We start from the raw sequence: 12,376 nt of genomic DNA, 5'->3' as shown, positions 1-12,376 counted from the left end.
CCTGATTCTGGAGTTACAGATGGTTATGAACCACCATGTAGGTGCTGGGAATTGAACCTGGGTCCTCTGGAAGAGCAGCTAGTGCTCTTAAACACTGAGCTGTCTCTTGAGCCTGAAAAGTAAAAATATTAATTAAAACCATTATTTTTATTTTAGCTCAAGCTAGTTGATAGTGTTATTTTCTCTTCTAGCCCTCAATTGTGCATCCACTGGGATCCAGAACCCAGAGTGTGGAGGTGACAAAACCAGACACCGATGGTAAGAGTAAAGGTAAGCTCTGCAGCAAACCACTCTGGTATAGATATGCGTCATACTCACTAGAGGGACTGGTCACACTGTAGTCATTCCCAGAATAGTAAATCCTCCTGGATAAAAACACATGAGGTTGAGCATTCTGGAGTGCTGTGTTCATTTAAGAATCTCCGAAGTTAAAACTGTATTTTGTACATCTCAGACACTGAGTATTATTTGAATGACAGGTAAACTTTTCTTACCATTGAGTATAAGTTTTAAAATTAATAGTTTAACTTTTAATAGCTTAATGAGTATATTATTTTCCATAGAGGCTTAATAAGTATCTGCTGTATTAATCAACTTGCATAAGTCACATTATATATTCATATTATTTATATTCCTTATTTCAGTTAAGGAATATTGTAGAACATTATTTGCTTATGAAGGAACCAATGAAGATGAACTTACTTTTAAAGAAGGGGAGATAATCTATTTGATCAGTAAGGTAAGGTTTTTTTTTTTTTTGTGAATCATCATTCATAGAAATATCTTTCAAAATTCTTTTAGTGCCTGTAGAATATTAGCTTCAGATGGGTTGGGATTTATCTTAATTTTGGATTCTGGGAACATAAATACAAGTTCTTTTAAAGTTTTTATTGTTTGTATTGCTTATAATTTATATACTAAAAATCAGTGATAGGGTCTAGAGAGATGGCTTAGTAGCTAAGAGCATTTGCTGTTCTTGCAGAGAACCAGGGTTCAGTTTTCAGTGCCCACATGGTTGCTTAGAGTCATTGTACATCTACTTCAGGGGACCAGACACCTGCTTTTGACTTCTGCAGGCATCAGGCACACACACACCCACAGCCCCCCCCCCCCCCATACACACATACATGTAGGCAAAATATTCAAACAAATCTTAAAAAGGAAAAAAAGAAAGAAATGACCAGTGATTACATTGCTTATTTTTATTCTTTTATTAACTAAGAATTGGACATCCTAAATGTTCATTAGTAAGACGTCATTCATGAAACTCAACTTGCTGTGGGAAATGGTCCGAGAACAGCTTATAGGAGTTGGTTTTCTCTCTCTGCCCTGTGGGTCCTAGGGTTTGAACTTAAGGTTATCAGACTTGATGGCAGGTACCCCTCCCTGCTGAGCCATCTCACCGACCTTGGTACACCTATTTTAAAGAACAAAATGATTGTATAAATTAGGATAAATTCTAAGGCAACAAGAACCCCCAGCCCCCAAAACAAAAATGAAACCTCCTGGGTTTTAGGTCTGGGCAGAATAGTATAGTAATAATTACTTATGAGAGAATAATAAGTATTTATTTTTGCTATAGCCTTGTGGAGTATTTTGTTTTGAAGTTCTTATTGTTTTAAGTTAACTGTTAACATTTGGGTTAGTGTATGTGATCCTTTTTTAGTAATACATTTTATTGTGTACATTTAAAGTGTATAAATTATAAATCCAAAAAGATAGCAAAAAGGTTAAAGAAAGGAATATGTTCAACATCTCGCTTAACTACCTACCTACATGATAAAAATCTGTAGTCCACACATTTAACATCACCCCCGTATATAATTCTTAATATTCATAGAGTTTATATTGATAAAATTTAATACTTTATGCAGGTGATCATTAGAAGTGCTAATTTCTGAAGCTGCATAAGTGATTTTTAGTATTGCATATAAAATGTTAAGATAGTAAAAGTTTAGGAATTCTTATATTTTTCCTGTTTCTTCTTACCTATTATATTTGTCTCTTCTCTACCACCCCTGTCCCTATGAGAACATTTTAAAATTGTTTTGATTTTAAATTTTTTTGTCAGGGTCTCACTCTGACAAGCGCAGAACTTGGCGTGTAGGCCAGGTTGGCCTCATTCTCACGGAGATTTGTAAGCAGCAGCCTCCTGAGTTGGGGTTTAAGGGTGTATGCCACCACACCTAGGTATGAAGCCCAATTTCTAACTACCACTAAAAGTAGTATGCAGGGAATAGTTTTTCTGGGAAGACTGTCTACCACAGTCCATTTCCTTTAAAGATAATAGAAGTCATCCTAGCTTCTTGTGAACTTCCCCTTATTTAAAAACTACTAGCATGTGTCTGCAGAGCTAGGGGCAGGAGGATATTCAATTTGAGGCAGCCTTTGCTACCTGGTTAGCTCCCCCTCCCCCCAACCACTGCAAAAGAGGAAAAAAAGAAAAGAAAATGTGGAAAATGTGATACATTAGTGTAACTGCTTGGTTTGTGTTTTAGGACACTGGAGAAGCAGGCTGGTGGAAGGGTGAGCTTAATGGCAAAGAAGGAGTGTTTCCAGACAACTTCGCTGTTCTGATAAGTGAACTAGATAAAGACTTTCCAGTAAGAGTCTATTTGCTTTTTAATGATGATGATACGTTAACGTTTGCAGATGGTTTTTCAAAAATAGAGTTTTTATAATCCTGAACAAATTTCATAAAATTGTGCATTTAAGTAAAATTTGGTTTGCTGTGAAACACTTTATTTCAGTCTTGTATTTTGTTCTTGATATTGGCTCTCTATATACTGAAAACCAGCTGTGCCTTCTTTACCTTTTGAGTCACAAAAATGTTGGGTTTATATAAGTTGAATAGATTCTTAATTTTCTGAATGAGATTTAATGTTAATGAAAAGTGTCAGTTTATTGTATGGTATTGTGAAGCTGGGTGCTTGCCTCCTTAGACATGTAATATTTCTGTATGAATTCTCAAGAGAAAACTAATCATTCATTAGTACTAGATCTTTTTGCCTTTTCATGCCTTGACACTTTCTCCACATGCAAGGTTACTTGAGCTTACCAATTAGAAGGCAAAACAGTTAGGTGTACACAGCAAAATAGGCTGTCATCTTCATTTCAGGCCGATGCAGAGCATGCTAATCTTTGTAGTCTTTAATCAAGTAAATTATTGGCAATTATATTACAGAAGCTTAGGCTGTCTGAGTTCTTTCCTTTGCTATATTGCATTCAGTTTTGGTTCACCTTCCAGTTTTATTCTTTCTTTAATGAGCATTTTTCCTGCTTTTATTGTATAACTTACTAGTTATTTGTTATTTGGAGCAACACAATTAAAAATGTTAGAAACTTTTTAAGACATTAAATTAAGTCTTAAAAGTGAATTAAAAGCTTAGAAAATGAGGGGAAAGGAGGCCTTTGCATTTAACTGTCTATGGGAGTTCTTTAGACTTAAGAATGATAGCTAGGTTTATCATTACTCTTTTATTTTTAATATGTACTTTAAGTTTTTATTAACTTATTCTTTTCTGTTTTCTACATGTAAATATTGATCATACTCCCCCTTATTATTCTCTTTTATCACATCCTCCTTCTCAGCAAATCCTTTTCCATCCCAAGAAGTCCTTTTATTTTCATTTTTGTTTTTAACCAACTGTATTTAATTGGAATTGACTGTGGATGGGGGTTTATTTGCTTTAGCCTTGAGGAAGGGCAAATTACCAGTGGCTCCACCACAGAAGAATGACACCTCACACCTAGGAACCATTACTGCCTGTAGCTGCTCCTCAGTGGGAGTGGGGGCATGATGGGTGCGAGGCTGATGGGCTCAGTCCTAGGGAGAGGTCATGGATGATACCCTCCTCATATCCAAAAGCCAGCTCTCCACAGATGCCCTTCCCACCTCTTGTCTCTTATGTTCTTTCTTTCTGCACATACTTCTTTGGTATTTCTGAGCCTCCTTTGTGGGTATGATATACATGGCCAACTCAGAGTGTTGAAAAGTAGTTTATTCTTGGCACTTTATCCTGTTATGAGTCTCTGCATTATCTATGACTTGCTGAAAGCAGAAGCCACTCTGTTTTAAGGCAGAGAACACTACTGTATGAGTACAAATAGAAATATTTACAGGACCTCCTTTGTGGGTATGATATACATGGCCAACTCAGAGTGTTGAAAAGTAGTTTATTCTTGGCACTTTATCCTGTTATGAGTCTCTGCATTATCTATGACTTGCTGAAAGCAGAAGCCACTCTGTTTTAAGGCAGAGAACACTACTGTATGAGTACAAATAGAAATATTTACAGGACAGTTTTATATCATATCCGTATAGAAAATGTTAGTAGTAGTTTCCCCTCTGGGGCCTATGACCTCCCACTCCATGTGTATTTGACCAGGTTTGCAGTATTAGGCACGAGTCCCTCTGGTAGAGCAGACAGAAATCTAAGCAGAAGGTGCTTGGTTCCTCCATACAGTCCTGTCGCTAGTGCACCAGTGGGCACTAGCTCTTACCTTCTGTCCTCTGTCCCTGCGCTGGGAAGAAGGGGCAAATTTTTGTTTGGAAATCTAAGACTAATTAGATGAAGATGAAAAAATTTTGCTCACCAAGATTCTTTGTTTTTACCTGATTAACTAATTCTTTTTTTAAAAAAGTATTTGACTAGCTTTTGATCCAGGAATCTGTTTGTTGTAATAATATTTTTTCAGAGACTTTTCCTAGTTGTTAGGTTCTTAATATTTTATATTCTTGGCAAGCATGAGATGAGAAACAATGTAATTTATATTAATTTATTTTTACTCTAAATAACTAATCAGTTTTAACTTTTTTCCCTTCAGAAACCAAAGAAACCACCTCCTCCTGTAAAGGGTCCAGGTTTGTAAAAAAAAAAAAAAAAAAAAAAAAAAAAGAATGCATTGTTTAGTTGATTACTTTTCATATCTTTAAATTACAAAATAATAAGGTTTAATTTAATGTAAACCATTAAATTTTATTATTAGCAAAACCAATTAAAGTTAGTATTAAGGCATTTTAGACCTATGCAAAATTAAATGTTCACATGCATTATTCTTCATAACAAATTATATAAAATAAGGATCCTACTTAGGCATGGTGGTACACCTTTAGGATTCTAAGTTCAAGGCCAGCCTGGGCTGTATAGTTAGAACTTGTCTCCAAAAATAAAATAAGGATCTTTGGGATAATTTGAATAATTCAGTAATAGGAATATTGAATTAATACAAATTATCAGGTTTAAACCTATTTTAAAATGACTTGGCTGAATTATATATTCTACTTATTCTTTTAAATTTTATGTATTTTTTTTTTTCCGGCATGCATGTTTGGGTACCATGTGCATACAGTGCTTATGGATGCCAGAGGGGGCACCAGATCCACCCTATGTTTGGAGTTAAAGATAGTTGAAAGAGCTTGCCACATATGTGGGAGTATTGAACCTGGGTCTTCGGGAGGAACAGCTAGTGCACTTAACTGCTGAACCATCAGTCCCTCCTCTACTCTACTTTGTCTTTCTTGATAATTAATTGATTAATTTATTTGTTTTGAGGCAGGGTCTCAATATGTAGATCTGGCTAGTGTAGAATTCATTATGTAGGCCAAGCTGACTTAACTCAAAGAGACCTGCCTGCTATAGCCTCTCCAATGCTGGGTTTAGAGTCTCCATACTCTACTTTTTTATGCATAGTTTTTGAACAAATGCTTCTTTACACAAAGTATTCCTAAATATACTTTGGAGGTATTGTGCATTTCTTTTGCTTTGGGTTTTTGCTTTTGGTTTCTTGAGACCAGGATCTCACAGTGTAGCTGAAGGGGAAACCTGAGCTAACTAGATAGCTCATGTTAGCCACAAACTTATGATCTGCCTCCACCTCCTGAGTGCTGCAATTTCAGGTGTGTTACGATCATGCCATCCCTATTATATGGCTTTGCAACTCAAAGTGTAATCTTATGAGTATAGATGCATTCATAAGATAAAAATGCCAAATCAAGGAATGTTAATGTTTCTCATGTTAATCCAAGTACAGATGAAGAAATTAATTTGAATTCTGATGTTTAATTGAGTACCAGAAATGACTATCTTTTTGTTCTTTTCTCGTATTATTTTTTTAAAAGTTATTCACTTTCTTCCCTACCACCAGCTCCAAAGCCTGACCTGTTAGCTGCAGAGAAGAAAGCTTTCCCTCTAAAGTCTGAAGAAAAAGGTAAGGCCGATTCCTCCCTTACCCAGCAAATTCTTTCTTTGATTGTGTCTTAAAGAAACATGATCACGATAGATCATCTACACGGGGTTTTTTTTTTTTTTTTTTTTTTTGGATTTTCGAGACAGGGTTTCTCCGTAGCTTTTTGGTTCCTGTCCTGGAACTAGCTCTTGTAGACCAGGCTGGCCACGAACTCACAGAGATCCACCTGCCTCTGCCTCCCGAGTGCTGGGATTCAAGGCGTGCGCCACCATTTCCTGGCTATTTTACACGGTCTTTATGTACTTGTTAATACTTACTTTCAGTACTAAGAGCTTTCTAGGAATGCATATTATATAAAACTGATATAAAATTAAGTCTTTCATCATACAGATAATTTATATTCATTAAAAAAGTAAATGAAGGCTGGGCGGTGGTGGTGCGTGCCTTTAATCCCAGCACTCAGGCTGAGGGAGGCTGCAGGCAGATCTCTGTGAGTTCAAGGCCAGCCTGGTCTACAAGAGCTAGTTCCAGGACAGGTTCCAAAACTACAGAGAAACTGTCTCGAAAAACCAAAAACAAACAAAAAAAAGTAAATGAATTCCTCAGTAAGATGTAGTATCTGTTTCATATTATGTATAAAAAACTAGGTACTTGATGAAAATTAGAAAAATTTTAAGAATTTAACTATGGAGATTACTAGGTATTTTTTTAATCTTGTACATGAACTTGGGAAGTTTTTCCTAGACACCATGTATTTTGTCAAAAAACATTTTATATTGTTATTAAATTTAGGAAAATAAGATTTTTCCTGTACAGAAAGATCTATGATGTCTGTCTCTACTAGATTGGGCACAAACTGGAATATTGCGTCAGGGTGCTTTTATTTCTTTGGCTAGTGTTAGAGTTTAACCTGTCATTGTTTCTCTCTTGAATTATGTGTCTTAACTGATTTCTCCCACTTTAGCTCCTTGTCTGGATTGTACTTCATAGCATATTCAGGATCATCACTCTTTTGCTTCCTTCTTGTCTTCCTTCCTTCCTCCCTCCCTCCCTCCCTCCTTTCTTCCCTTCCTCCTTTCTTCCCTCCCTTCTTTCTTCCCTTCTCCTAATTTTTGAGTCACAGAAAGTTGAACCAAGGGCTAGCAAGATTGACTCAGTAGGCAAAAGTACATTGCCACACAAACCTGATGATGCTGTACATTTTGTTGGATGGACAAGTGCGTTGTGACATATATCCACCATTCTGTCTTCAGAATAGTTTCACTATAGCTCCTTGTCTGGCTTGTACTTCACGTTTCACTATTCTGAATGTTCTCTACTCTTATCTTAGATTACCCTCCATCCTAACCTTTGGTAGTCACTTTCCCCTTATCTGTTTCTATACCTTTGCATCTCCCATTATTTGTAGTATGTAATCATTTTTATTGTTTCTTTAATTTACTATGTATGTAAAAAAATCTACCCGTGGTTTTTCATGAGTTGGTGGTTCATTTGCTTTTACTACTGCTTCATTGTCCATGTGTATTGCCTATGTATACTGAGGAATATTTTGATTGGTTCTAAGTTTTTGCGCTTATAAGGAAAGATGCTATAAACATGTATGCAGGTTTAATTTGATCATACATTTTAGTTCATTTAAATAAATATCAATGATGAAATCACTGGATCCTTTGGTAAGGGTATTTTTAGTTTTCTAAGGAACTTCCAACCTATTCCCAAATAGTCTCATGTAGTATTCCTACTAGCAGTGAAACTTTGTTTTGTGTCCTCAGCAATATGTAATGTTTTCTCTGCTTTGTGTTTGTATTCTGGTAGCTGTGTAATGGTGTCACATGGTTTCCACTTTCCTAATGACATCTGATATTGAACATCTTTTCATGTGCTTGACAACTTTGGTGACATGTATGTTAGATTTTTAGTTCATTTTTTACTGAGTTTAAGAGTTTTGTTTATTGAGTAGCTACCCTTTATTACATATTACACTTCTTTTTCCATTGTGTCTTATTTCTCTTATAGAACAGAAATCTTATTTTATTTTACTGAAGTTTTAAATTTTTTAGGGAAATTATTATGTATGTATATATGATTTGTATGTCAGTGCTAGTGTTGTGCATGTGATTTGAAGACAACTTTTGAGAGTAGGTTCTCACCTTATCACCGTTGGTTCAAGTTGTCATATTCAAGACCATTTTGATCTTTTCTGTGTTATATTGTAGGAAATTATATATTTTTTCTTCACATTTAGGTTTGTGATGTTTTGAGTTTTGTTTAGCTTCTTAGCCTGTCCTAAAGGCATGTTATATGCTGTAGGAAAAAAGTCAGACAGAACCTGATGCTCTTGCAGAGTTGAAGGCACAGAGTAGACCTTTAGGGTAGGATACTAAGTCAGTTGTGCAGAGTGCCAGATTATTATGGGGTTCTGCACAAAAGGAGCAGTTGGAGATTTGCTTTGGAATTACTGTGAGGCTTTGCCTGTATGATACAAATCTTGACAGCTGCCAGGAAGAGGGGAGGTGGAGAATAAGTCATGCCAGTTAAGTTAGATGTGGAAGTCAGAGGAACAGTGAGGAAGGCCATAGTTACAGGGCAAACATGCTTAGACAGAGCTGCAGATCTGAGTTCATAGAGCAACCAGTTCCAGGTTCCTTTGTCTCAGGGCAAAGGATTGCATCGGGAACACATGGTTAGAAATAGGATAGGGCAGTTTCTTAAGAAAGGAGAAAGATGCCCAAGAATGGCAGTGGACTAGAGGGAGGGCTAAGCTAAGAGCCCTATATGCAATTTCCTTAAAATATTTTTCAGTATTTTCTAGAGATTCAAATTTAGCTAGCTGTTGCCCTATAAAGGGCTCTACTTGATTATGAAATAGAAATAGGAAGCTTTGTATTTTTCTCCTGGTAGTATAGGGATGGGATACATTGCTATATTTTGAGGCCATATAAAAATAGACTTTTAGCCAGACATGGTGGCACATACTGACAATTCCAGCACTTGGGAGGCAGAGGCAGAAGACTGTCTGAGCTCAAGTACATCTTGGTTTACATTGTGGTTTCCAGAACAGCCAGAACTACATAGAGACACCTTGTCTTTGGCAAAAACAGAACAACAGACTTCTGAATAATGATCAGTAATTTGACAGATTACTTTTTTTAAAACAAGCTCTATTTGTACATGGTAGAACTTATTTGTTTTGATTTAATAAGTGTTTGCCTACATATATGTATGTGTACTGTATGCATGGCTGGTACCAAGGAGGCCAGAAGAGGGCATTAGATCCCTGGAACTGGAGTCACAGACAGCGAGTTATTGTGTAAGTGCTAGGAACTGTATCTGGTCCTCTACAAGAGCAGCCAGTGCCCTTAACTGCTGAGCCTTTTCTCCAGACCCTACATTTTATATTTTTTGTTATTTTAAGGTGAAATTTGTTTAAAGAAGGTGTGCTGTGTCTTGTGATACTGATTCAGGTTTTTATTTACCAGCTTCTGACTAAGAGGAAATTTCATAAAATCACTTGTAGGCTTTTTTTATATGCATTATTTTTGAAGACAAATAGTCATTCAGTGCTGGTCCTAAGTTTATTGTTTTTTAACTGTCTGTCATACTACTATGTGGATCTGTGCTGTGTAATCACAGATGTTCTGCTAAGTATTTGTGCTTCGTACTTGAAAATAAGGAAGTGGATATGCTTTCTGTAGGATGTGTTTGCTGTCTTTCTTTTGGTGAGGTTGTTTTTAATGAATGTGGTATACAACCATTATAATACTGTTATTTAAGCATTTTTCTATCAAATAAGAAATATTTATTTCACTAAAATAGTGTTACCACCCCTAATAGCAAACCAAGGTTGCCAGAAGCATGACAAAAAGCATGTATTATTTGTAATTAGGTTTTTAATGAGTTTTGGCTCCACTGGGAAATTTTTTAAAAAAGATTCTTAGACATGTTAAAGTGCAACTTTCAAACTGTGTGCTTATACACATATGCAATGTGAAGGTTAATATTGATCTTTGCCAGAAAAAAAAAACCTAAATAGTTTTGACTATTTAAATATTTTTTAATCATCAGATGAAAAATCACTGCTGGAACAGAAACCCTCTAAACCAGCTGCTCCTCAAGTCCCACCCAAAAAGCCCACTCCACCTACCAAAGCCAATAATTTATTGAAGTCTCCTGGAACAGTGTACCCAAAGCGACCAGACAAACCAGTTCCTCCTCCACCACCAGCAGCCAAGTAAGCTTTAACCTGATTTAAAATTAGGTGCTCATTACTCACTTTGACCTGAAGGCCTCTGATGCCCTTTTAAGCTTAAGTATCTATTTTCCATATATTTATTTCTTTGTAGACTGTTAGTTCTTTCAATGTTAATCTTACATCAGGATAAATGAATTCACTTAAACAGTTTTTGCATTTCTGATTTTGTTGTGATTAGTTTTAGGATTAGAAGTCTATGTTCATGCATAGTTTTACAGAACAGATGTAATTTCCATCTGTATTATGTTACACAAAAATCTTAAATGTCATTAAGTCACTATTTTACCTTCAAGTAATTTTTGCATGTTTGTTTTCTCATTTAAGAATTAATGGAGACGTTTCTACTACAGTTTCTTCAAAGATTGAAGCTGAGCCAGTATCAAAACCAAAGCTAGACCCTGAACAATTGCCAGTCAGGCCAAAATCAGTAGACTTTGATGCTTTCCTAGTCAGAAATTCCAAAGAAACAGGTAAGTTGAAATGGACAAGATACTGCTTTTAATAAAAGAGTCAGAATGGATTTTAAAAACTCGAAATTTGTGTATGAAATAATGTCAACTAGTTGAAATAGACTTAAAATTTTGTAGCTTAGAGAGAAAAGTAAGGTGGTAGAATATAATTCTGTCTGAGCCAGGATTTCTTACTGATGATCAAAAAATGAACAAGATTGACACGTTGGTACCTCATTATGTCTTCATAATGAAATGGCAGTATCTCCTGAATTAGTCAGAGCTGAGTGCATTTTGGTGTTAAATATTTGAAAACAAGGGGCCAGAGAGATGATTATGATGGTTATGAGTACTGGCTGCTCCTCCAAAGGAAAGGCTTGTTTCCTTGAATCTACATGACAACTGTCTGTAACCCCAGGTGACCTGAGGCCCTCTTCTGGCCACCATCTGCACCTGCATGCATGCTTTTAAAAAATGTGATAATAGGATGACAGACTTTCAGTGCTAGCAGTCCTGGAAGGAAGTGGGAGGTCCTTGGACTCCCTACAGGGCAGGGAACTCTGATTGCTCTTCGGGCTGATGAGAGAGGGGGAGTTGATTGGGGGAGGGGGAGGGAAATGGGAGGCGGTAGCGGGGAGGAGGCAGAAATCTTAATAAATAAATAAATAAAACAATGGTCATTTTGAAAAAAAAAATTTATATTTTGTAAAACTTAAATTTTTATCTTCATTTGGAGAAACTTTTGTTATCTGCAGGAAAATATTTTTATTCAACTAGCTTCACTTTTGCTAAATAGTGTTTCTTAAGATTTAGGACTTTTTTGCTATCTTGTGTTGTCCATGTATAGTTGGAAGGTGGAAAGCTAGAAGCACAGACATCCTGGTGAAGTTCTACCTGCTAAGAGTGTTAGGTAGTCATTACCTTATGGTAATGCATGTTATTTTGTATAGTATTTTGCATTCCTTTTTAGTTGATTTTTCAAAGGACTTTATGTATTTTTTTTCTTATTTTTATTGTAGCCCTAGGAAATAGATGCTGCTTCCCCATTTTATTTGTAAACAGGTACAGATACATCAATGTATACATCATGAGTAAGAGAGTGCTGAAGTCCTTGCATGTGGATAAATGTTTAGTGTCATAATAGTCTTTGACTTCAGTGCTGACATTTTATATTTACATTTAAACTTCAGTGGTAATTACACTTAGACCTTTTGCCATAATTTTATAAAATATAGTATTGAATTTAAAATTTTCTTCTGTCTTTTCAGTTCATCAATGCAGAGGCTTGTCTGCTTTAAATATTTTGTAAATCCCTTTGTCCTATTTGCATCCTTCTTTCTCTGGGTGATGCTACATTCATTACCAAATATTTGGGAATTGTGATGCTAATTATAGCTTAGAAAAGTTTGCTAAAACATACTGTGCCTTACTTGCTAAAAATTGACCTTATTTACTAGTAATAAAGAATGGCAAAATGTTTTAAAAT

General features: G+C 35.8%; 1 protein-coding gene across 1 annotated transcript in view; it reads left to right on the top strand.

Annotated features, from left to right (window-relative positions):
* The window catches only part of LOC121450520 (CD2 associated protein), an 81,976-nt gene that overhangs the window by 52,831 nt on the left and 16,769 nt on the right, over positions 1-12,376 (top strand). The window contains exons 7-13 of the mRNA XM_041655480.1: positions 192-270; positions 645-739; positions 2,499-2,603; positions 4,828-4,864; positions 6,148-6,210; positions 10,255-10,420; positions 10,766-10,911. Coding sequence (XP_041511414.1) covers positions 192-270; positions 645-739; positions 2,499-2,603; positions 4,828-4,864; positions 6,148-6,210; positions 10,255-10,420; positions 10,766-10,911 — 691 coding nt within the window. The remainder of the gene's footprint in view (positions 1-191; positions 271-644; positions 740-2,498; positions 2,604-4,827; positions 4,865-6,147; positions 6,211-10,254; positions 10,421-10,765; positions 10,912-12,376) is intronic.

The sequence above is a fragment of the Microtus oregoni genome, unplaced genomic scaffold, assembly GCF_018167655.1.
Source record: "Microtus oregoni isolate MIOR12 unplaced genomic scaffold, Mior012 000007F_ref0000211, whole genome shotgun sequence".
Lineage (NCBI taxonomy): Eukaryota > Metazoa > Chordata > Mammalia > Rodentia > Cricetidae > Microtus > Microtus oregoni.
The sequence above is the reverse complement of the archived record's forward strand: the minus strand, read 5'-3'. Positions and strand labels throughout refer to the sequence as shown.